Source organism: Xenopus laevis, chromosome 8L (assembly GCF_017654675.1).
Source record: "Xenopus laevis strain J_2021 chromosome 8L, Xenopus_laevis_v10.1, whole genome shotgun sequence".
In the NCBI taxonomy this organism is placed as follows: Eukaryota; Metazoa; Chordata; class Amphibia; order Anura; family Pipidae; genus Xenopus; species Xenopus laevis.
This window is the reverse complement of record NC_054385.1, coordinates 62,814,308-62,839,542: the sequence shown is the minus strand read 5'-3', so window position 1 is coordinate 62,839,542 and position 25,235 is coordinate 62,814,308. Positions and strand designations below refer to the sequence as shown.

At 38.5% G+C, this 25,235-nt stretch overlaps 1 protein-coding gene across 3 annotated transcripts in view; it reads left to right on the top strand.

Moving 5' to 3' along the window:
- Positions 1-25,235, top strand: part of mark4.L (MAP/microtubule affinity-regulating kinase 4 L homeolog) — a 33,507-nt gene that overhangs the window by 5,154 nt on the left and 3,118 nt on the right. For 2 of the 3 annotated variants that reach the window (XM_018230065.2, XM_018230064.2), the window contains exons 2-15: positions 4,367-4,552; positions 4,721-4,774; positions 15,342-15,390; positions 15,638-15,703; positions 16,028-16,098; positions 17,996-18,052; positions 18,226-18,462; positions 20,182-20,301; positions 20,401-20,500; positions 21,632-21,741; positions 21,834-21,984; positions 22,172-22,386; positions 23,319-23,422; positions 24,232-24,468. In XM_018230065.2, the coding sequence (XP_018085554.1) occupies positions 4,367-4,552; positions 4,721-4,774; positions 15,342-15,390; positions 15,638-15,703; positions 16,028-16,098; positions 17,996-18,052; positions 18,226-18,462; positions 20,182-20,301; positions 20,401-20,500; positions 21,632-21,741; positions 21,834-21,984; positions 22,172-22,386; positions 23,319-23,422; positions 24,232-24,468 (1,757 nt within the window). Of the gene's footprint in view, positions 1-4,366; positions 4,553-4,720; positions 4,775-15,341; positions 15,391-15,637; positions 15,704-16,027; positions 16,099-17,995; positions 18,053-18,225; positions 18,463-20,181; positions 20,302-20,400; positions 20,501-21,631; positions 21,742-21,833; positions 21,985-22,171; positions 22,387-23,318; positions 23,423-24,231; positions 24,469-24,812; positions 24,893-25,235 lie in introns of all 3 variants that reach the window. The other variant, XM_041572818.1, reaches the window with a different exon arrangement.

Sequence of the window (25,235 nt, the reverse complement as noted above, 5' to 3'; positions counted from 1 at the left end):
ACCTGTAGTGTTTAACAGCAGCTCTTTTAGGAAATGTTTGTTCATGTTTATTACTATGCAGCACAGGGGACATTAGAGGGCGCCCTCTATAGCAGGCCACATACTTTGCCTTAGCCATGTGGAGCAGAGCTGGCCACTTCTCATCTTGTTTGTATATGGCAATAAGCTTTGTTCTTATTGGTTCAGGAATGTGACTGACAGTGTTGCTTCACAGAATGGTTATTTTATCTGTTTTGTTAAACAAAACTGTAATTTTGTGGAAAGAATGAATCCTGTACTATAAAATCTTGCTTTCTGTCACAAATATCTATTTTGTCAGTCAAATCTAGCTTTACAATCACTAGTTAGTTACACTATTATATATTATGTCCAACTTTGTTTTTACATAATTCATTCTGTAAGTAACTTTGCACATAAGTGTGTCCGTTACATGGAGGTTATACATTTGTGAGACAGATTGCTTGTTAAACTGTACAGAATGGAGTTTGTGATATAATAACATCCTTTTGTGCACTAACCAGATTTTGTTTTCATTCTTTAATAGAAATAAGTCTTTTGTATATTTTTTTCTCTGTGTATGGTCACAAATACTTATATAACATGAGAGACATTCATTCTGTGTATTAGGGATAGTTTTGTATACAGAATGTATTTGGGACAAACGGCACCCCATAGTATTCTAGCAGATACATACTGAGATGTATCTGTGTTTTTAGGAATAGTTTTACCATGGGGCTATGTATTCCTGCCACTGAGACCACTGTTTTCCTCTATAAGTGAACTATTTTGTTTTTTCCTGTAGCTAAAAGAAATTAAATCTGTATTATTTGTTTCTCTGCTGCCTGAAAATACCAATGGCAGCTCTATCACTTTTCAAATAGACCGTACCAGACCAATGGAAATTTTCTTAAAAAGCCTTTATTTGAAGGGCTTTATTCAGACGCAATACAGCAACGTTTCAGGCTTACATTAGCCTTTCCTCAAGCTGAGCTCTGACTTTTCTCCAATTTGTATTATTTGGCTGCTGCCACATAAACACAGGCAGAGAAATAGCCAATCTGCTAGCACATACATTCTTTCCTGTACCTGAGCTGACAATGAGTTGACCTGTGTGTTTAGGAGTGAAAATGTACACTTAGGCTAGCAACACAGGCTGCATTGAAATCTGCCAAGTGTACGAGCAGGAGCCAACACATGGGTTCGAAATGCGAATGAAGAAGGAGGATACTGCTCACTTTAGGGGCTGAAATTAGCCTGTGGATTTCAACAGGCTAAATTTGGCCCTATCTGGCCCTAGCCTTAGTATTTCAGCACTAAAATCTGCTCTATGTGCTGACCCCATGCTTGCCAGCTTTGAGGAGATAGGAGCAGATTGGCTGTTTAGAAGGCAGGTGGAAAAACAGGCATTGGCATTAGTAGGGGTCCCTGGGCCCAGGTACAAAAACTCTACAAAAACTAGCAGTGTGCATGGTGAGTCCAGCTCTACTGGGGTGGTGGGTCCGGGTGCAGTCGCACCAATGCCCCTCTGGTAGTTATGCCACTGGAAACCGCATTGTGTGCAGACCCAGACTGAAAATTCGTAGATTCTGGCAAATGCCAAAGGGGCTGTTTTAAGTGTTATATACAGTAACTATTTATTGTGCCAGTGGGCCTGGGAAAATTTGAAGTTCAAGTGCCTGATATGGGTATTGAACGTGGGACCCATAAATAACAGGACTGTGGCATAATGATGGAACCTTTCTTCACAAATAATATTACCTATTACTATAGTGCAACATATTCTCATTATTTATATTCTTTATTTAAACAGCCCTCCTGGTTACACAATTATGGAACTGTGAGCAACTTTCTGGGCTTTGTCAATAAATTGAATTTCTATAAATCTATTACTTTAGCAGCTGTATACAGGCTTATCTAGAGCAACATCCACCCCCCCCCCCCCCGAAAATCTTCTGCATATGCCCACATTCATTTCTGCATCTAAATGCAATGTATATTTTATGGGGTATAATTGCTCTTTCAGTCGAAGAATAGAAGGGCTGTATGCAGCTTCTTTGGCCAGTGGAGTCATTACCAAAGGCTAACTTGTTTGCACTTGCATTTTTCTTTTGTCATGTTCTGCAATGGCAAGAGGTTTGCCTTTTCATATTTATGTTTGAGGTTATTTTGCACGGACTCATTTATGAAAGCATGCCATTGAAATGCCACATCTTGCACTGGACAGTAGAGCAAATCTTGGACCAATACTATAATAAATTTGTGGCAAATATTTGTGACATGGGTGTTACTTCGTTTGCTCCCATTGCAGGTGACCCCAATGTCCCCGCACAAAATTGCTGGTGATTAAAGAAGATCCTTAGTGGGCCCCAGATGGCCATGGGGTCTGCTTCCTCTGTAGTTATGCCACTGATTGGTGATGAGATTGGGGGTCACAGACTGAATTGCAGTCTTGCAAAAGTAACCAGTTCCATGCCATTAAAAATAACTCCCACTAGCTTGATTTTACTCTAACTGAGAATCCTAACTGGCATTGCTGCTGCAGTTCCATGTTTGGGCTCAGTCATTGAAGTTCAATTTTGTTAAGGGCCTGGGCCTCATGGTGATTTGTTTGAGTTCCCATTGGAGACAATCTACCTTATTTTATCAGCATACTTCACAGCTATTCTCAAAAAGGCAGGTTGTTGTTATAATCTCGGTTTAGCATTTTAGGCCCTTTTGTGTCTTTGGTTCTCCATCTTATTTTGTACCTTTTGTAGGAAGAGTCCCCCAGGTACAATTTTTGATTCAAACTAACATGCAAATTACTTGATCATGTACTCATTGCTATATTGTCTTGTTTAAACTAGCCCTGTTTGAATGGTGCATGTTAATCGTTCATTGGAGGAAGTCTTTTTCTCTTGATTTACAAGATTTATATTTTGTGCAAAGGAAACTTCTATTGGAATGGATTATATTCTTTTTACCCTAACTCCCATGTTCAATGCTTTGTGTACATGTTTATTTATAATGGCAGATTTCTTTGGTGCAGAGGCATCTTGTTGGTGCCTGCAGTGTTGTCTGTATGATACAATTAGAGCACTCTTAGCATGAAATCTTTCTTGGTTTTGCATTTCATGCAAAAATGAGTATCCCTACTGAAGGGTTATTAAAGCCTTTCTCTACATGTCCTAGTAGACCTTGTGCCCACTGGCATTTTCTATGCAAGTGCAGTCAGCAACTACTTGCACTAAAAATCATATCTGACAGCTTGCACCTGCATCAAGAGATCTTCTTCACTGACTAAATTGGGATGCATCTTTGGAGGCTTCATTTCTATGTTTTTCCACTCAACCAAGGAGGAATTCACAAAATAAGCATTTAATCTAAAATTAAATCCGGAATAAAATGTTTATTTATGCCACCCTAAACCAAAAATTTTAATTGCAACTTCACCAATTTCACAGCATCTTCCTGATTATATTCCTGTTATTATGTAGGTGTAATGTAAGTTTAGTTATGCCAAACAAACTGACACCATCTTCAAATTGCCATAAGTTAACTGAAAGATTTTTCAGGAGTAATTTGGCATTCCATATTATGGGTCACAGGAGCAACAGTTTAATGGCAATACATGTAAAGCCAACAAATTCACTCAATCGAGTATGGTAAGATTTCTCATGGTTAATCCACAAATCCTGCAATAAATTAATTGTTTCCATTTATGGTGATGCCAGCTCAAGTACTTGCATTCAAACATAAAGAGAAGGAATGATCTGTGCAGATACAATATGTCCTTGTGTATTACTCTGTATTTAAGGGAAATAAAGGATAAAGCCCAGTTATAAGCTGTTCTATTACATGACAGTGTGCTTTGAGAATATGCCTTCCAAGCAAAGGAGACTTAAAACCTGGCCTGTTATCAATATTTGAATGCTAGAGTATTTCCCAGTGGGCCCATTTATAAAAGGGAATGGTCTATTGATCACAGGAGAAGTCTTATAAATAGGATGGTGGTATCTGTTTTATAATTTGTGTATGTGTATACACGCGGCGAGGCTTGATTTAAATACCAGGTGTCTTTTTCTAGGAGATAATTCAAGGAGATAATCTGAATTGCTCTCATTCTTAGGGTTATTCAGAAACATAAGGGACCATTGATTGTGGGCTTGTATATCTAAGAACCGATAAATACACAATTGTTTGCAAACATTGTTATTTATATATTTTCTGTTTAAGAAATATTTCTAGCTCACCAGTGGAGATGGCTTTTTAAAGTTAACAAGGTGAAATCTCTTAAGGGGAACAAAAGATCAATAAATTGCTGTATTTCACTGAACTTTTTAAGGCTTTTGGTTTTCATTTACATTTCTCTCTCTGTCACCTTTAGTCTGGTTCTACCCGTTCAGAAAAGGCTTCTGCACCTTTATCCTGGCCACCTCGACCTCCAGGAGCCCGGTCCAGAAGTTCAGCTCCAGAGGAGCCACATGTTGGGAATTACAGACTCTTAAGAACCATCGGAAAAGGAAACTTTGCCAAAGTCAAGCTGGCAAGACATGTCCTTACTGGACGAGAGGTGAGGGAGGGTCCGTATTAGATGTAGGAAAAATTGAGACCAGTTTAGTAGAGATTATAAAGTTTACAGGCTAAATTGACTAAATGTGGTTAAATAATTTATATCTAGACCAGACTGCTTTGTTTAAGTTTTCAAAGTTGTGTCAAATTATTTTTCTTGCATCTTCAGGTTGCTATAAAGATCATTGACAAGACACAGCTGAATCCCAGTAGTCTGCAGAAGGTGAGAAAATAAATCTGACATCTATATGGATATAAATTATGAAAGACAGTTAGGAGAATACAATCTGAAGATTAGCCGTTTCCATACTGTATTTAGAAAATGCATTTTTTCCATTAAAATGTTATCAACTGTTTTTCTCTTGTTGTGGAACAAATGTAACACTTGGTTTGCTGAACGTGCAGTATTCCTTATTACTAAATAGAGTAAATGTAATCATTCAAGGCATTCAGACTGGGGTTATCCCACCTAATGCCTTACAAATTATTTTTCATGATCTCTAGCATTGTTTTATAGCGTGTATTTTGTTAGAGCAGGCACAGGAAAATATGTTGTGTAAATTGGGATCTGTGTATGTGGTATTATGGAGCTGAGTGACTGTATGCTGGATATACTGACTGAAAAATGTTGTAAATTGTGTAGATATTCACATTTATGCCCGACCAAACCCCAAATCACAGTGGGAATTACCTTTTTGGACAGAACCAAAAGACAGCTGTTAAAATGTTGGGTGCTTAGAGTACAGTTTTGACAAGTCATGCTTGGCACACTATTTGCTGTGTTCTATCCAACATCTGGTTTAAATAAAGAAAAATCCATACTCTGGGAAAATATTGGATTGCTTGTAGCCGGGGGGCTGACGTAATGGAATCAACAGATATAGTATCTAGTACATGGTTTGTAATGTATTTCAAACCGTGTTTGTGGTATATTTAGATATCTCTTATTCGCTAGTGGCGTAACTATAATACAGCAAGTCTGCTGAAGTTTAATCTTGCTGCTCATGGTTTGCCAACAAGATTGCCGCCTGCCGCAAGTAATAAAGCGCCAGGGGCGGAGCTGAGGCTTTGTGACAGGGGCTGGAATGGAGGAGAGGTTTGCGTGCGGCTAACCCAGGCCCCTGAAGATTTTTTTGCATGGGGGCCTGGTTAGCTGTAGTTATGCCACTGCATGTGCCCTTAATGAATGTAAGCAGAGATCCCCAATTTATGTATTAAACACCTACATCTGTGTAATATGTTTACTGAGGATTGTTAAAAAGTCAGTCTCGAAAATGTTATGACTGTATGTCCCCAGTCCACCCAAATGACACTTGGTTACATTACTTTGAATACAGTCATATGAAAAAGTGTGGGAACTCCTCTTTATTCTTTGGAGTTTTGTTTATCATTGACTGAGCTTTTAAAATAGCAACTTCCTTTTCATATATAACATTCCTTATGGAAACAGTAGTATTTTAGCAGTGACATAAAGTTTATGGATTAACAGAAAATATGCAATATGCATCATAACAAAATTAGACAGGTGCATAAATTTGGGCACCCCAACAGAGATATTACATCAATACTTAGTTGAGCCTCCTTTTGCAAATGTAACGGCCTCTAGACACCTCCTATAGCCTGATGAGTGTCACCAAATTGGACAGCAGGTGTTTTTCTTGGAATACAGTGCGCTTCTTCCACCATGCAAATCACTTTTTGCTATGACCAAATAACTCCTTTTTTGTCTCATCCGTCCAAAGCACTTTGTTCCAAAATGACTGTGGCTTGTCTAAATGAGCTTTTGCAAACAAGCGACTCTGTTTGTAGCGTGAGTGCAGATAGGGCTTCTTTCTTATCACCCTGCCATATAGGGTGCAAATTGCGCTGAATTTTAAAACGATGTACAGATACACCATCCGCAGCAAGATGTTCTTGCAGGTCTTTGGAGGTGATCTTTGGGTTGTTTGTAAACTTTCTCAGTTTCTCACAATCCTCCACATATGCCGCTCCTGTATTTTTCGTGGCCTGCCAGACTTGGGTTTTACAGCAACTGTGCCTTTGGCTTTCCATTTCCTGATTACATTCATTACAGTTGAAACTGACAGTTTAAACATCTGAGAGAACTTTTTGTAGACTTCCCCTGAACCATGATACTGAACAATTTTTGTTTTCAGATCTTTTGAGAGTTGCTTTGAGGATTCCATGCTGTCACTCTTCAGAGGACAGTCAAACAGAAACACAACTTGCAGTTGGCCTCCTTAAATACATTTTAACATGTTTGGACATACCTGCCTATGAAGTTCAAGTCCTAAGCTAATCCAACCAATTTGGAGTTGCCAGTAATCAGTATTGAGCAGTTACATGCATTCAAGTTAGCAAAATTACAAGGGTACCCACATTTTTGCACAGCCAGTTTTTCACATTTGATTTAATTTCATACAATTGTATACTGCTACACTAAAAACTTTGTTCAGAAAACAGCCAGTACTCAGATGTTCCTGGGAAAAGAAAGACATACTACTTGTATCTTTTTTGTTGAAAGTGGAGTAAATTATTATGCAGGCTGAGAGGGGTTCCCAAACTTTTTCATATGACTCTAGGCATTGGTCCAAGGACCAGAAGTTGAAAGATTCTTTCACCAGAGAATGCTCTTGATTTTAATATAGAACATGACCTTGAGCGTTATTGTTAAACAGTTGGGAGAAAAAAACTCTGTGTTGTATTTAAGGGCAATATGTTTTAGAACAGAGGAAGGAACCCACCCCGCCTACATCGAACTTATTTAGTGTCCACTGAAACTTACTGAAGTATCCTGTAAAGAACAATTTTAGGAAGATCCTGGTTGTTCACTTCCCTGTTGAATTCCATTATATCTTATCACAGTAACTTAGTCTTACTTGGTAGTAGTCCTTTTTTTTGTTTGTTTTTCTTATTATTGTGTATATATTTGGAGCAACTATTTGACATAGTGGATTACTTAGGGCTGGTGTGTCGTAGCAAAATCCTAAGGCTTAACAAATGGCAAGACATTTGGTTATGCACTGGAATTGACTTGGTATTTTTAGTCTTCAGAAATATAGTAAAGGCATGGGACCAGGGGTTTTCCGGATAAGGGATCTTTCTGTAATTTGGATCTTCGTGCCTTAAGTCTGCTAAAATTCATTTAAAGATTTATATAAATGTTTTACACACCAATAAGGATTAATGATATCTTAGTTGGGATCAAGTACAACATAAAGGAAATACTTTAAAACTTTCAAATTATTCGTATAAAATGTGAGACGGCCTTGGGTGATTTCTGGTTAGCAGGTGTCCGGATTACAGATCCCATACCTGTAAACAAAGAAGTAAGCCTTGTGCTTTAACAGGAGATGATGTTAAATGTAAAGCCTTTTGATTTGGCCACAAGGCAAACCGATGAATACAGTAGAGGTCATACATGATATGATGGGCTATGATGTGGGCTATGATGTGGTTCTATTTGCCAATGGGCAATCCATCAGTGGCATAACTACAGTGCACAGTGCTCTCCTACAAAAATTTTTTCCAAGGGACCCGTTGCACAATGCAGCCCCTACATGGCTCCCTCCCTCCCTTCACCAGCCCTCTCTGCCTGCCCTTACCCCTTGTGTCCAAGATAGTGGCCGGGGGAGTGGGGTTTCTCTTGAGCTATAGAGAAAGCAGACCCCACACACCAGGCTCTCTTATCCCCCAATCTCCCCAGTGACCACAGGGTTTGCATCCTCTATAGTTACGACACTACTATCCATAGTACATGACTATTGGCTGGGATGGTCTGACCACCATACACATACTGTTGTAAAAAAATTTTGATTTTATTATTTCTTCGAACATCTATGTTCAGCTTTAAAGAAGCAATCTTAGACTCATATCCTCTTGCATTCAGTCTCCCTCACTTTATCTGTTTAAATTCTAACCTGTCCAATCAACTGAACGACCGATCGGCATGGCACAACAAATGTCGGGACACTCCACACACCGTCCGAAAATCGTACGATTGGATCTTTGCACCTATGGCCAGCTTTGGTCTTTCCTCATATCCAAATACATTCCTTGATAACCCCTCTGATCTGCTTCCAATAGAGACCCCTCGCCGTGTCTGATTAGGACTCCCTCCACCCTGCTGACCTTTAAATGCTCCCTGGAGACTCACCTTTTAAAGGTCACTTATTTGACACCATCTGTCATTGTTGGGATTAATGTGATGCTCAAAGAACATTTATTTATCAAATATTTTTGGATCAGATTTAAACTGTAACTTTGTTCCAGCCAGTGTCCCATCTACATACATTTGCTAATAATCCTGACGTATGTTGTAGGTAACACATTAAAGGGGCAGCATAACCTGCTTTCAACATGATTTCATGAACAAGGCTTGTGCTGAACATACATATTACAAATGTATTTTTTTTTCTTTCTTGAGCTAAACAATCTGAAATTGAAAGTAAAGTCGCATTCTACTTCCTGTTCATAGAGCACGATCAAAATATATCAGCAGACCTCAGAGAAACCCTATTTTATAATTAGCTGTGCCTTGTCTGAAAGACTAACAAAGGCAGAAGCTAGGGAAAAGGTGTGGCTGGTTTATACAGAGAGCTTCTCAGGGGACTGCTGATATGTTTTTTTTGTTTGTTATTTTGTTCATGCAAACAGGAAGTAGAATTTTCACTTTTAGGTGTTTCCCCTTTAGATATTTTCCTAGTGCAAGAAATAACTAAACTACATACATATGTCATAAATAGAACAATTGGCATAAATTATGTTTAGCACAAAATGTATTCACTGAACTCACTCTGACGAAAGAGGACGTGCTGCTGCTTTAAAGGAGAAGGAAAGCTACGGAGGCATTTTATTGCCAATAGATTAGCTGCAATAGTGCAAGCTAGAATGCTATATTTATTCTGTAGAATGTTTTACCATACCTGAGTAAAAAGCTCTTTTGTTTAGGATAGGAGCTGCAGTATTAAAATGGTGTGACATCACTTCCTGCCTGAGTCTCTCCCTGCTCTGGGCTCAGATTACAGCAGAGAAGGGAGGGGAAGGGAAGAGGAGCAAACTGAGCATGCTCTTGCCCATGGCAATGAGGTTTAAGCTGAAGGCAGGAAGTCTGATACAGAAGCCCATGTGTACACAATAGATGGAAAGAAATGAAGTGTTTCTTTTGACAGGGGACTCAGAACAGCACTACTTTGGGGGTTTACTGGTATATTTAGATGGACCTTTCTGATAAGGCTTACTTAGTTTTAACCTTTCCTTCTCCTTTAATGCATTAATAAATAATTTTTCAATTTGTTGTGTTAATTGGCAGTCAGATATAAGGCGATCAACATGTATATTCCTTGGTCTTGGATTTCTGATAATATCTGTAACCCAGCGGGTGTGTAGCAGATTATTCACTGAAGTTGTAGTCAGGCTTGATTTACGTAGTGTACCATGCAGGTGATTAGAGAATGGTACAGGTTGTATGTGGGAAATGTTCTATTGTTATGAATTGCGTAGGAGAGACATTGGCATGGGTACTGTGTAGGAGTATCTGAACTGGCACTGAATTTATGTGGGTGACTGTAGATGGCATGGACAAAGATTTTAGTTTTCATTTGTGACCAAGAAGAGCATGGTGGTGGTGAATGGGCTAACAAACAAACAAAGAAATTCAGCTTAAACTTTAAAAAGAAATAACATTCAGTTAGCATCTTAACAGGGGTCATCATGGGCAGATGCAATATAAAGAGATGGCCTGAGCAAATCTAAATAAAGATTGTAATGCATCTGTTGTGCGTGGATGTTCATCTTTTATTAGTCTATTTAGGTGGGTTTCCAGCAAAATGAAGGATGCGCTTTATATGGGAGTGTGCGTCAGGTACCCTGGATTCTCTCCAGCAAGCCGCAGATGACGTGCTCGCATATGTGTCATGACTAGTACTGTTAATTTTGCATTCATGCAGATGGCATTTATTTTAGCTATATTGATGGGAGGATCAGAATGTTGCTGAGCTATTTTAAAACTATATTTTCTGGTTGCTATGCAAACTTTTAATTACTTTTTTTTTTGGTCATGTACATTCAGCTCCTTCATGTTCCGAGAATGCTGTAGAGCAGGTATAAACAAGCCGTGGCCTGGAAGATAATATTTGGAAATGCTACTGAGAGAGAGGCACAGTTCTACTGCTATAGTCAAATGTAACAACATTTATCAGTTCCAGCCACAGGCTCTTCAAGAGCTTCTGTTGTAATCCATGGTGGCTGAGGATTATGGGAGTTGTATAATCATAGGGTTGTAGATTGGAAATTCCTGCTCTGTATATATTTTGACTTTGGCTCATAGCTCTTGACTAATATAAATTCTTATCCTCCAGAATGAATGATGCCAAGGCTAGAAACCAATCCGTATGTCAGTCATTATTTATCTTGTCGTCTTTGTTAGGGACAGAGGTCAAACCTGCATCCCTCCAGCTATTTCAGACTCCCAGCCTCCTCAGCCAATCAGTCCCCTGGTTCAAAATGCAACATTCTGCCCTTGGTGATATATCTGGACATTTCTTAGACATGCCATGGATTGGATGATTAATTATCTTTCATCGACAGGCCTTGTGACATTTTATTCTCAATGTCAGTTGTGAAGGGGTCATTTTGTTTCCTACAGGGTAAAAATAAGGCCACTTTTTTGTTGTCTATTTATCTTGCCACATATTAGCCACGGAAGCACGCTACATATTTTCAATGGGCATTAACTAAATGTTGAAATAGTGGATACATTGAATATTTTTAAATCTAAACTAAAATAAAAAAACTTACTCAGGGTGCTTCCCTGGCCACTTATGCAATTTACATTCTGTTTTTAGTGGTTTCTGAGATATTGGCAGTTTTAGAACATTTTATACTGCTAGACAGGCTTTCAGCTCAGGAGCTTATTGAAGGCCCACTGTCTATGCTAGGGTTGTCATCTTTTCTTACAGCTTGGTTTTTCATCACTCCCATTCCTGATGTCATCAACACCCTCCCAAGGTTACTGTCCAACCCTCTTTGCCCGGGTTTAACCACTGGCAAAAATGTCATCCATAGTCTCTGCACTTCCTTCAGTTAACCCTAGGGTTGCTGAGTTGCAGTGGAGCCAAAAGCCTGATATTAGCAGTCTAATAATGCAAATTCCTAAGAAATCGCTAAAATAGAAATTGATTAAAAAAGTAAAAGTGTTTTGCTCAAAAAAGCATTTTGTGTACGTTTGTATTCTGAGATATTAAAGGGATCCTGTCATCGGAAAACATGTTTTTTTCAAAAAGCATCAGTTAATAGTGCTGCTCCAGCAGAATTCTGCACTGAAATTCATTTCTCAAAAGAGCAAACAGATTTTTTTATATTCAATTTTGAAATCTGACATGGGGCTAGACATTTTGTCAATTTCCCAGCTGTCCCTGGTCATGTGACTTGTGCCGGCACTTTAGGAGAGAAATGCTTTCTGGCAGGCTGCTGTTTTTCCTTCTCAATGTAACTGAATGTGTGAGACATGGGTTTTTACTATTGAGTGTTGTTCTTAGATCTACCAGGCAGCTGTTATCTTGTGTTAGGGAGCTGCTATCTGGTTACCTTCCCATTGTTCTTTTGTTTGGCTGCTGGGGGGGGAAAAGGGAGGGGGTGATATCACTCCAACTTGCAGTACAGCAGTAAAGAGTGATTGAAGTTTATCAGAGCACAAGTCACATGACTTGGGGCAGCTGGGAAATTGACAATATGTCTAGCCCCCATGTCAGATTTCAAAATTGAATATAAAAAAAATCTGTTTGCTCTTTTGAGAAATGGATTTCAGTGCAGAATTCTGCTGGAGCAGCACTATTAACCGATTCATTTTGAAAAATTCTTTTTTTCCCATGACAGTATCCCTTTAACTGTTTAGTTTTGTACTGCTAGACAGGCTTTAACTAAGCAACCAAGAGTGTCCGCAACCTTAAACGTCTATGCGCTTTCTATGCATTTTAGTATTCAGTTAACCCTTGAGTTGCTGTTTCTCAGAGCCAAAAGTATGCTATTATCAGCCTATCAGCCTAAACTGCAAGCATCTCAGAACCCGCTAAAAAACGGAATATGAATGTAATTTGCAAAAGTTCTTGGAGAAACATGAAACAAACATCAATTAATTTTTTTTAGATATGAATGAGGTTAGCAGTAAATGTAAGCATTGTTGCCAGAATGATACGCTGGTTATAAAAGCATTATAAACTATAAGTTTAAGTGATGGGGCAGATTTATCAAGGGTCGAATTTCGAGTTCATGGGAGTTATTTAAAACTCCCATGAACTCAAAATTTGACCAATTGCAATTTTTTAAAGAAATTGAATTTTTGAAATTCTGGTAAATGTGATTGTCCTGCAAACTCAAATGTCAGGAAGGCAACAAACAACTCCAAATTGATCCCAGGATGTCCCCCATAGGCTAAAACAGCAATTCAGCAGGTTTAAGGTGGTGAATAGTTGTTTTTGTGTTTGTAAACGGCTAGTGTCTGATACATTTCGAAAATCAAATTAGAATTTTTTTAAAAAAAAAACTCGAATCAAATTTTAACAATTCCCTAGTCGAATTCGAAAATTCTAATTTTCACTTCGACCCTCGATAAATGTGCCCCTTAATGAAGTGAAGGGAGTATACAATATTGTATGATAGAAGTGGAGTGGCATCCTGTGTAATTTCGAGCACATTGATTGGTAAAAAGACAAGCACTGTGATTTATTAAGCACACAGTTTCATGTAAAATCCTTGACCTTTTGCCACTGTAATTACAGTTGTAGTATCAGTATTGTTCAAGGCTCCACAGTGTGTTAAATAGATGTTAGTGGATACAACTAGAAAAACTTAGGTGTTCCCTGTAGTACACTGGATTGGAAGAGAGAATAATATCTGTATACAAGTCTCGTATTTTTATCTTACTGCCAGTTCTAGCTTTACCTTGAACTCCCATTTACAGGAGCGTTTGTAAAACATTTTCATCTGAGCCTTACCTGCCTAACATATTGTGAGCACCAAAGCTTATAATGGAATTATAATCAAACATTACAAAGCAAACATTACACCAATAGAAAGTTAATGTGCACAGAAAACATTTATCTGCGAGTCGCCATATTGCTTTAACAAAGACTAACACTAGCTGTTGCAGTGGTGCCCAAAAGATCATGAACACAGCTCTGATTTATCTAGGGTTGCCACCTAGCCTATGCGTAACCAGACTGGCCAGTAAAAGTAATGGTCGATGCCAATGATATTAATATTGAAAACAACAAAATACATACCTCCCAACTGTCCCGTTTTTAGAGGGACAGTCCCTCTTTTGACAGCTCAACCCGCAGTCCCTCATTTTTCATAACTTAATTGGCTTTTGGCAGAGAGCCCAGAACAGCCACAGCAAGAGATAAGATACTTTTGTAACAATTTTGAGATAAGCAAATAAGTAGTTGTAACAATATAATATTGTTTTCGTTAGACTCACTGCTTAAAGGGAAATTCACCTTCATTAGCAAAACTGTAATAACTGTAAAAAAAAACACAGAAATATATTCAAACTTTCATAACCTGCCAAATGCTGTAAAATGAACATGGTAATTAGGGGTGTGGCCACAAAATGGGGGCGTGGTCGAAATGCTCGCTACGCACGGCAACTTTTTTGTCCCTCTTTTTATTTCCAAAATGTTGTAGTTTGAAAATATCTGACGGCCAGTATTTTTTCCAGGAAAGAAGCCAACCCTATGCATATCATGACTTGGATTATTAAAAAACCTTCATAGGCTCACCACTCTGATTATTCATATTTTTAAAACACTGGGTGTGAGTATTACAATACCACCCTGTTTTCTCCCTGTGTAATTCAGTAAAGTTCCATTTTCCATGGCAGTGTAACACATGAGGAGTCTGGGCTCCCCTGTGTAAAGTACTTACAATTTCTTTGCTCAAGTAAACAACACAGCAAATATTACTCCTGTATAATGCAATTGTAGAGAGAGTGAATGTGATGGGCTCACAATAGCAGGCCTCATTTAAAGGAACATACTTGAAAGAGAATGTATAATGCTAATTAAGTGGTTTTTTTCTACTTTACTACGATGGCTGCTTTCTGTTTTAGACTGGGAGAAACTGGATAATTCTAAGCAGTACAAATGCACAGGTTGATGGATATTTTGTATCTCCTACAGTCTTCTATTGCATTTGGCTTTTTATGTGTTTCTAGGCTTCTGTATGAATCTTTGTATTGCTATTGTCAAGCATACTTTTGATGACAACATGCTATCGATAGCAGCAGGTGCTCCTGACTTTCTGTCACACACATTTATTTGATCTGAGCATAAACTGTACAAAGTAAAGGTTCGGTTGCTCAGATTTTGGCAGCAATCTTAGAAACAGAAATGTTATCCTGTGTATGTGCCTTTCCAGCATTTTCCAGTTGTATGGAACATTCTTCATGGATATATCTTTGCAGTCTGTGACCTTTTTAAAAGCTGAAAATGTGTTACAGATTGACTTTACCCCTCGTGGTTTGTGGTACTGCATTAGGCAAATGTAATCATGCTGTTAGGATCTTGGCACAGTTTTCATGGTACAGTTAATAAAGGTACCAATATCTGCTCATTTAATAGGTACTTGCTGACCTCAACATATTCCTAGAGCGAGTAAAGATTTGGCTGTTCTATTGCATTCGGCTATATGCTGCTAATTAGAATATGCATGCTGGATGTGGAATCAATACATGTGATTGCAGCATGTCTTTTATAGAGGATACAGTTTGACTGTTCATTGTTTTCCCTCAGCTATTTCGTGAGGTTCGAATTATGAAAGGACTTAATCATCCCAATATTGGTAAGAGAGGCTTTGCATCTTTTCACTGTGTTTGATCTCTCTTACATTCTCATTAATTCTATATGAATGTTATGTTTTGCCTCTCTCTTGCTGGTTCCTTCACTGTCCAGAGCTCATTGTTACCTTCTGCTACACTTTCTTTCTCCCATCTCCCTTTTCCCCTCACATTGCTGATTCTTATATCTTGCTCCTGCTCTAATTTACCCCCTTCCTGATGCCTTCTTTTAAATTCTTTCCCCCCTTACAGTGAAGCTGTTTGAAGTCATTGAAACTGAGAAAACGCTTTATCTCATCATGGAATACGCCAGTGGAGGTATTTCTGCATTGACTTTTCCTTTATTCTTTTTTTTAATTGGTGGTCTCAATATTTTAACTTATCTTCACCACTCATTATTATGTCTTTCTTTCTTTCTTTCTTTCTTTCTTTCTTTCTTTCTTTCTTTCTTTCTTTCTTTCTTTCTTTCTTTCTTTCTTTCTTTCTTTCTTTCTTTCTTTCTTTCTTTCTTTCTTTCTTTCTTTCTTTCTTTCTTTCTTTCTTTCTTTCTTTCCCCTCCTCAATTCCTTTTCCCTTACTCTTCCCTAAAATAATGTTTTTGTCTTTCTTTTAACCATGTTTCTGCCACTTTGTCTCTTCCAGGTGAGGTTTTTGACTATTTAGTGTCTCACGGACGCATGAAAGAGAAAGAGGCTCGTGCCAAATTCCGGCAGGTGAGGGCTTGCCAGTGTCCTACCTCATTACATGTCCAAAGCTGCATTTACTTGCTCTGTTGCATATGTGATTCTGTGATCTACATCTGGTTGCTCTGCAAGTCCGCACTTTTTTGTTATTATTTCTTATTTAGGAATTCTGAGATTTGACATGCATCAGAAACTAGTTGTATATGATTGCTTAAACTAGACACTTGTATCCCATGATGCATGCTTGCTAGTACAGGTATGGGATCCATTATCCGGAAACCCATTATTCTGAAAGCTCCAAATTAAGGAACAGCCTTTTCCAATAGACTCCATTTTAACCAAATAATCCAAATTTTAAAAAACTATTTCCTTTTTCTCTTTATGAATAAAACAATACCTTGCACATGATTCAAAATTAAAATATAATTAATGCTTATTGGAAGCAGAACCAATATAATTAAAAAGCTGTGCATACACAAAAAATATAATCAGCATGGTTGTTTGCTTTCAAATTGGAAAACGTATTTCTTTGTACGTTCTCTATAAAATACAATGAGTTTTGAGGGCATTTTCTCTCTTTCTCATTATCTGTTTTATTATCTTGATCTTGGGATCATTTCTTACATCACAATTTTGAGATCTAATTTGTGACCTCGCTTACAACTGTGTGTTCAGTTGCCAAAGTGGTTGCTCCCAAAATGCATGGATTTGCCTGTAAATGTTAGTTATGTATGCCATGCAACATAAAAACCATTGCACCAGTTGTTCCAATTAATTGGTTTTTTTTCTGGTCCTTCTATGGACCAGACAAAAGTTACCTTTTTGCTTTATATCTATACTTGCTAACATTCTGAATCTTTGTAATTGAGGGCTGTAATTGTAAAGCTATACTCCATGGTGTGAGGTGTGACACACCTATTTTTTTTTGCTGCTACAATTGCTTGTTAATAACCAGTGCAAACCTGATACGTTGGTTTTCAGCAGGCACAATTACACTGTAATTCTGAGGGAAGAAAAATTCCAGAATTTGTATTTTGCCTAGTGTGGCACTAGTAATGTGCCAGTCCGGTTCGGAAAATGCACAAACATATAAGTTTTTTTCTCTTTCTTATATATAAAAGCAATATAGTATATTTAGACTATTTTGTTTAACTCTGCTGTTAAAATAAGGACATTATACTGAGTTTGTGGGTCATTCAGCCGCTTTCCCACCGTATGTGTGTGCATTGACAGGAGAGTAATCCATCTGTCACTGTACATGTGGGGTGCATGTCAGCCAGAAAATGCTTTTGTGCAGTTCCTGACTGAAATCTAATGCACACATATAGTGGAAGGGAGCAAATCTTTTTCCTGCACTGGAGAAACACGTGTGCCATTAGACTTTGGTACTCGTCAGCTCTGTAAAATTCAGTCACAATAGCCCCTGGCACATGGGGTGTTTTGTCTACCGCTGCCTTCCACAGATAACTGCTCCTCACCTCAGTACCAAAACTCTTGGTTTGTGATCTTAAATGACACACAAGCCTAGTTGTGGGTCAGCCAGCCAACTGCCCAGATACAAGAACAATGTAACAAATCTTTAGTTTTTAATTTTATAAATATATTCATGTTTGTGCCTCTCCACTATTCATCTTTGGGTGCTTCTGCACTACCCTATGTGAGCATAAATGAATGTTTTGCATCCTTGAAAAAAAACACCCTTAGTAAAGGCAATTTACAGGGAAAGGGGATTAAATAATTTAGTGCACTAGTACAACCTAGAGGACTTCTGTAATTATGCCATTACTGACCCACCCATTATGTGATCTTTCCTGTTCCATCACAAAAAGAGAATATCTTTAGTGTATACTGACTGTTGCTTTCTGACACACACTATAATATTTACGATTTCTTTCCTGGACACTTACCATTTCTCTGTCTATTTCAGATTGTCTCTGCAGTCCATTACTGTCATCAGAAGAACATTGTTCATCGTGATCTGAAGGTCTGTAGCTAGATCCAATTTATTATTACAATCTATGTATCTGTTTACTTCCTCTGTTATTGGTGTCTGTTTATTTTTGTTGTCCACTTTCACTCTGTTTGTTCTTCCAGTGCCCTTGTTCAAACTCACTGTTTTTTTTGTCTCCAACTTTCTTCTTGTTGTTCTGCTGACAGGCTGAGAATCTCCTCCTTGATTCAGAGTCCAACATAAAAATTGCAGACTTTGGGTTCAGTAATGAGTTTACTCTAGGTGGGAAATTAGACACTTTCTGTGGTAGCCCCCCTTATGCTGCTCCTGAGCTTTTTCAGGGAAAGAGGTACAATGGACCTGAGGTGGATGTCTGGAGTCTAGGAGTTATCTTATACACATTGGTCAGTGGATCCCTTCCATTTGATGGGCAGAATCTTAAGGTAGGTCATATGGAAACGCGAGTCATGCTGCAATCATGTCATGCTCTCTGCATGTTTGGCCCCAAGCCCTTAAAAAGACACCAAAGGAAGTAAATGGTGCTTGATTATATTACTCACTCCTGATCTTGAGGTGGAAAGAGGCAATCAGGACAGGGAGAAATATATAAAGCGTATAGCACCATGGCTTATTAGTGCAGACATACACTTCTCAACCTCTGGGTGGAACGACATTGTCAGGCCAGGGAATAAAAACACTGTAGCACCATCACTAGTTAATGATGCATTCTTTACCTTTGGTTTCCCATGTGCTATGGTTTTAATATGGGGTTAAGTGTGTTGTATTATGTTTGAAGGAAGAGAAATGCTAAAAGACAATAGGATCCTATTTCTCCATTTAACCAGAACCAATACAGGTATAGGACCTGTTATCCAGAATACTCGGGAACTGGGTTTTCCCCGATATTGGGGTTTTTCCATAATTTGGATCTCCATAAGTTGTCTGCAGAAAAATCAATTAAACAATAATTAAACCAAGTAGACTTGTTTGCCTCCAGTTAGAATTCATTACATCTTAGTTCAGATCAAGTACAATGTACTGTTTTATTACAGAGAAAAAGGAAATCCTTTTTAAAAATTGTAATTGTTTGCCTATAATTTGCAGTTAACAAATCCCATACCTGTACAATATATCTTTTTCTTTCTAGTTTTATTGATAATTATTGTGTGGTGTGCCAGCTTGAATACATTATATAAATGTCTTGCTTATTTTAGTGGAACTTAATAAAAAAAACACATTTAAGAAAACAGTAAGTACATTTTAGGCAGAGGCTTGTAATTATGTAATGGAGATGCCACTGGTGTTATGCAACAAATGGGTAGTCTCTGAAAAAAATAAGGCCTTAGGCCAATGCAAAACTTACCCCCCACTCAAAAAAAACAATCGCAACTACATTGCAAAAAAAAAAATTAATTAGGCCATACCCTGTGTACCACACCCCTTACTGATACTATCTTAAGCAATAATGATCATGGCATAAGACACACCAGTAACATCTCTCTGCAGAAAATGAAGTCATGCCATTGAATCCCAAGCATGTGAGTAAGATCACTGCAGAAAATGGATTCAGAGCATTGTATTAACCCTATATATGCCACTAAGATCAGCATAGAAAGGGACAATGTGCATTGTATTAACACAAGACACAACAGTAAGATCCCTGAGTAAAACAGATGCATAACAATGTATTAACCACAGGTATGATGGAAAGGTCACTGCAAAAATGGATTTCAAAACATTGCATTAACCACAGAGATCACTGCAGAAACCAGACTGAGAGCATCCTCACAGCAGAAATGTGATCAGCATTATATTAACCCATTGGGCCCCACCGCAGCCTATAACACTGCAATTGGAACCCCCATGATGGCTCCCCTGAAAGTGAAATAAGTAGCCCTACAGGGAATGTGTGAATATTCTGGTTGTCCTTTCATAGCTTCTTTTTTCACTTTGCCTATTCAGAAACATTGCTTTTAAACAGGTATAGTTGCCTGTGTCATATAGGGGTTATTCCACTTATGACTTTGCTACAAAACTTCGGTCTAGGTGGAAAATGAATTATATCATGCAAAAATTGGAGAAATTGCCAGAGAAATGACAACTTTAAAATTAAATATAACTTAAGCATTAAATATAATGATGAACCTCCCCCCTTTTTTAAGGAACTCAGAGAGCGAGTTCTGCGTGGGAAGTACAGAATTCCATTTTATATGAGTACAGACTGTGAGAGTGTTCTACGAAGATTCCTAGTGCTAAATCCAAGCAAGAGGTGCACTTTGGAGGTAAGCCCTTAGATATCGAATATATTTGGCTGTCTTTTGAGTATAATCCTAACTAAATCCTCTCATTGCTTCTTGCCTTACATTTTTATTTTTCTCTAGCAAATAATGAATGACAAGTGGATGAATATTGGATTTGATAGTGATGATCTAAAGCCATATAAAGAACCAGAGGTGGACAATGCAGATTCCAAGCGCATTGGTAAGCAATGGAATGAAAGATATTAAAGGAAAAATATACCCCCCAAAATGAACACTTAAGCAACAGATAGTTCATATCATATTAAGTGGCATGTTAAAGAATCTTACCAAACTGGAATATATATTTAAGTAAATATTGCCCTTTTACATCTCTTGCCTTGAGCCACCATTTCGTGATGGTCTGTGTGCTGTCTCAGAGATCACCTGACCAGAAATACTTCAACTGTAACAGGAAGAAGTGTGGAAGCAAAAGACACAACTCTGTCTGTTAATTGGCTCATGTGACCTAACATGTATGGTTTGTTGGTATGTTTGTGAGTACAGTGAATCCTACGATCCCAGGGGGCGGCCCTTATTTTTTAAAATGGCAATTTTCTATTTATGATTACCCAATGGCACATACTACTAGAAAAGTATATTATTATGATAATGGTTTATTTACATGAAGCAGGGTTTTACATATGAGCTGTTTTATGCAATATCTTTTTATAGAGACCAACTTTGTTTGGGGGATATAGTTTTCCTTTAAATTGAAAACACACCTTGTAAAAAAAAAAGTTGCATTTATCTTTCTTATTTTGTTTAGTAATGCAATATGTTAAGCAAACAATAGGGGCATAGGCCATGCCTCATGTTGATGACCCAGATCATACTTTGTGGCTCTTGGGCCACCATCAGATTCTATGTTTGCTCTGCTGACAATAGTTGCAGAGGTTGAAGCACACGTAGAGGGCTATTGTTCAGGCAACTCATAACTTTTGTAGACTTATGTATAGGCTTACAAATCTACTTTAGGTTCATTTAGATTCTCTGAATTGAGGAATGTAATTGATCTTTAAAGCTGTTATAGCATTAGCAGTTACTAACATCTGTACGAGTACAAGTCAACAGCTGTAGGTTAGAGAAGTCATAAGAATGAACACTTATAGTTTAGCATCTGCTGTTAAGGGGTGACAGATCTCACATCCAATTTAAAGGAATGCATTTGTGAATGTTGAAGTAACTTAAATTTGTGTTTGTTGATTTGGTCTGATCTAAAACAATTATGATGATGGTTATGGGGTCATGAAGCAAACATTTGTTGTTTTAGCTTAACTTAATACTTAACTTAATATTTTTCTTATCTCTTTAGAGATCATGTTGGAAATGGGTTACTCACGCGAGGAGATTAAAGATGCTCTGAGCACAAACAAGTATAATGAAATAATGGCCACATACCTGCTGCTTGGAAGGAAGCCTGACGTAAGATTCCAGCCAATCAGTCCATTTCTTTACTGTCCCTGGCTATCCATATGTGGAGATGGATTTTAACTTTCTTATATTTTGCCACGCAGAGTGAAGGAGGAGAGTCTCGTTCAGACAGCACCCTTTCACTCTCTCGGTCCCGTGTTGCATCAGATGTTACCAACGGTGCCACCAAGTCATCATCAGTACACAGCAAAAACCAGAGAGGCTATCAGAGGCAGAGAAGACACAGTGACTTTTGTATGTGTCAGGACTCCTAGAACCTTAAGACATGATTTTGTAGCTTACTGTATGTTTATGTTTCCTGTTAGTTGGTTTCATGAGATGAACCAATTTGTTTATGGTAATATTCGATTCATTTTTCAGCAGCATAGTTTTGCCTTAAATATACTATATACATTTCCTCTTAATTTATATTTATGTGCAGGTGGTCCTGCCCCAGCTCCTTCCCAGGCCAAGCGCAGCCCCCCTGGTGTAGGTGACGATGGTGCTGTTGGAGAGCGTCTTGCCCCCCGGCGGGGTAGTGGATCAGTGGGTGGGTGCAGCCGGCCTCCCCCTCCCTCAAGTCCCATGGTCAGCCATGCCCACAACCCCAACAAGGCAGAGATTCCTGAGCCACGGAAGGAGGCCCCACCAACCACTGTGAGCCTGTGTTATTTTAACTGTAAATTCCTCTGTTAACAGACCACATAACAATACTAGTGTAAAAATGGCTAGCCGGTTCTTATAAGGAACAGAAGGGAACAGTAGGGAACAGTGTGTTAAACCTTAGAAATCAGAGAAAATCATTATTTTATCCAACAGAAAGGTTAACCTAAGACAGTAAGACCCATTCAAGCAATTGCTTATTTCTTCCATTTTTTTTTTGGTGGCACTTGTGACCTAAACAGGAGAAATCCTGATTGGCTTCTCAAACACCTACAACAGGTTTCTAAAATAATATGAATATTTTAGAGGGTCTGTTCTTTGTTAACGGACATTGTCTGCCTCTTCATGTGGACTACCTTTGGCTGTCAGAAGTTGTAAGATCTGATGCTATTCCTCACAGTCAGAGGAATCTCTCACTCTTATTACTCCTTATGAAACTGATGTTAAAGTTCATGCCACTCCATCTTTGAACAGAACATTTTATATTATTCAGCAGTCTTACTGGAACATCAGTTGTCAGGAGTTCTGCATAGTTCTGAACTAATAGGGTTTGTGCTATCACCCTAAAACAGTAAATCCCTAACATAGTGGTTGGGATCTAGTCATCATAGGGAGTTTATTTTTTTTATTCACAAAAAGGGCATATAAAATTCTTACAGGAAGCTGCCACTTAATTTTGATCTCCTAAACTAACATTGGGCATCATATTGAGGGAATGGGAGAGTGCCCAGATTTTAGGGCAGGGAATGGATCAGAGTTGGCAGTGCCCACAAGGGCCTGAACCCACTGTTTTTTCCCGGTGTCCTACCAGCCTGTCCGACCCTGAAGGTAAATTTCTGTTTTTTTTTTTTAGTGTTGCTCGTTTTCTTGGTTAATGAATGCCAAAACCGAACCTATAAAAATAAAATTGTCATTCTCTATACTAGATGAATACTCCACCAGGAGTGATGGGTCGCAGAAATACATATGTTTGCACAGATCGGCACAGCTCTGACCGGCATTCACTTCTCCATAATGACAAAGAGAACAGGTATATTATTCTGTGTTATACCAAGCTCTTCTTTGCGCTTCCATTTTATTCATAGGAATGGTTGGTAAGGTGTAATCTAATAAAAATAACTTCTTCACATATGTCTGTGATGCAACATGCTCATCACAGAGGGACATTTTGAATGATGATTGTATTCCTTTTAGCGTCACTAAACAATGACCTAGAAAGACTATCTAGCTTCCTATCTGGTTCATGGCTTAGTGATTACATAGTTGTGCGAAACAGAGCATTAAATAATCCAGCAGTAATGATTACAGTTGAGGCTGAACATCCTCAAAATATTTTGATATCCTTTTCAATGTGTTTCACATAATATAAAATGACGTGTGATTCAGCATGGCCTTTAAAGTGATACTGACACTATAGAGGTTGCTCATGTTCGTATTCAACATACAGAATGATGATTTCCATGAAATTTCTTCCTCTAAGTCACTACACTACTTCACCACTGGGTGTCGGGTTACCAGTTGTGTTTCTCCTAAGCAAGCACCCGAGCTCAGTAGTAGATAGTGGTGAGCAAGTGTATAAGAGCTGTTCTGACTCTTATAGAATATAGAGAGCAAATATTTAAAGAAACTAAGACTTCTAAGCATCATTCTGTTGGGAAATTCCATCATGCACACTCCCAGAAGGTGTCTCCATGATCTCACTTGCTGTATATGTGAATATGCAGAGTGTTATCTTATAGTAAACCAGTTGCAGAGGCAAGCAAACATTTACTGTAAATCAATAATTGTTTATAATTAAGAGTTTTTCTTTTTTTTTTTCTTTTTTTCCTCTCCAATCAGCTCAACCCCATCTCGTCCACCTGCACTTTCACCATCCACACAGAGTATTGCAGAGCGAAGCAGTCTTTCCAGGGGATCCAATGTCCGTAGCACTTTCCATGGGGGCCATGTGAGGGATCGGAGAGGCCAAAACCCACCCCCTAGTTCTCCAACCCACCCTCATGAAGGACTAAATCAGAGTCGGACCCGAGCCACGTCAAACCTGTTTAGTAAACTGACCTCCAAACTGACCCGCAGGTAACCAAGAAAGTCCTTGAGAAAAAAAGTAATGTTTTAAGCATTCCTCCCATGAAGAACAAAGAGACCTGCAAGAAGCTGTCCCTTTTCATAAAAGGCTTCTGATGCCTTTAAAATCAGTCCTTTATGTAGAGCTCACAATTGGTCAGTGTTTCCTTTAATTCACATTGGTGAGTTGCCTAGCTTTAGCCTTAGGAGAATCCAGCAAAATAAATAAATCTGTGCTTTCTAGCACTGTTCCTATATCCTTTTTCCTTTCTGTTTATTTGCTATTTCTTTCTACTGTCATCTGTTCTCCTCACTTTTCCTATCCCTCTCTACCTCCTTCATCCTTGCCTCCTTAGGGTCGCTCTTGACCCCTCTAAGAGACAGGCATCTCATCGCTGTGTGTCTGGAGTGTCTCTCCCTCAGGACAGCAAAATCAGTAAGTTTAACACTCTAATGCAATAATATTTTGCTGTTGTGGCTGGTTCTAATCTGCTGCTTATAACTGTGCTTTTATTCCCTACACATATTTCTACATTATTTCGAAAGAATCTATGGCCAGATGCCACATCCTTTATGAAGGCCAAACAGCAAGGAAGTGCAGGGTGCACTGTATCGCTTAGATGCTTTACGTTTATTTTAGCCTGTTGCCATCTTGATGTAAAAGCCATCTGAGCCATTATCTGCAGTTAAGCTGCCTGTATGATTTCCTTGATGTTTGCTCCTGATAGTTTACTTTTACTGCAGGAAAGGCTAACAGGCATTTGTGCTATAAGCGTTTC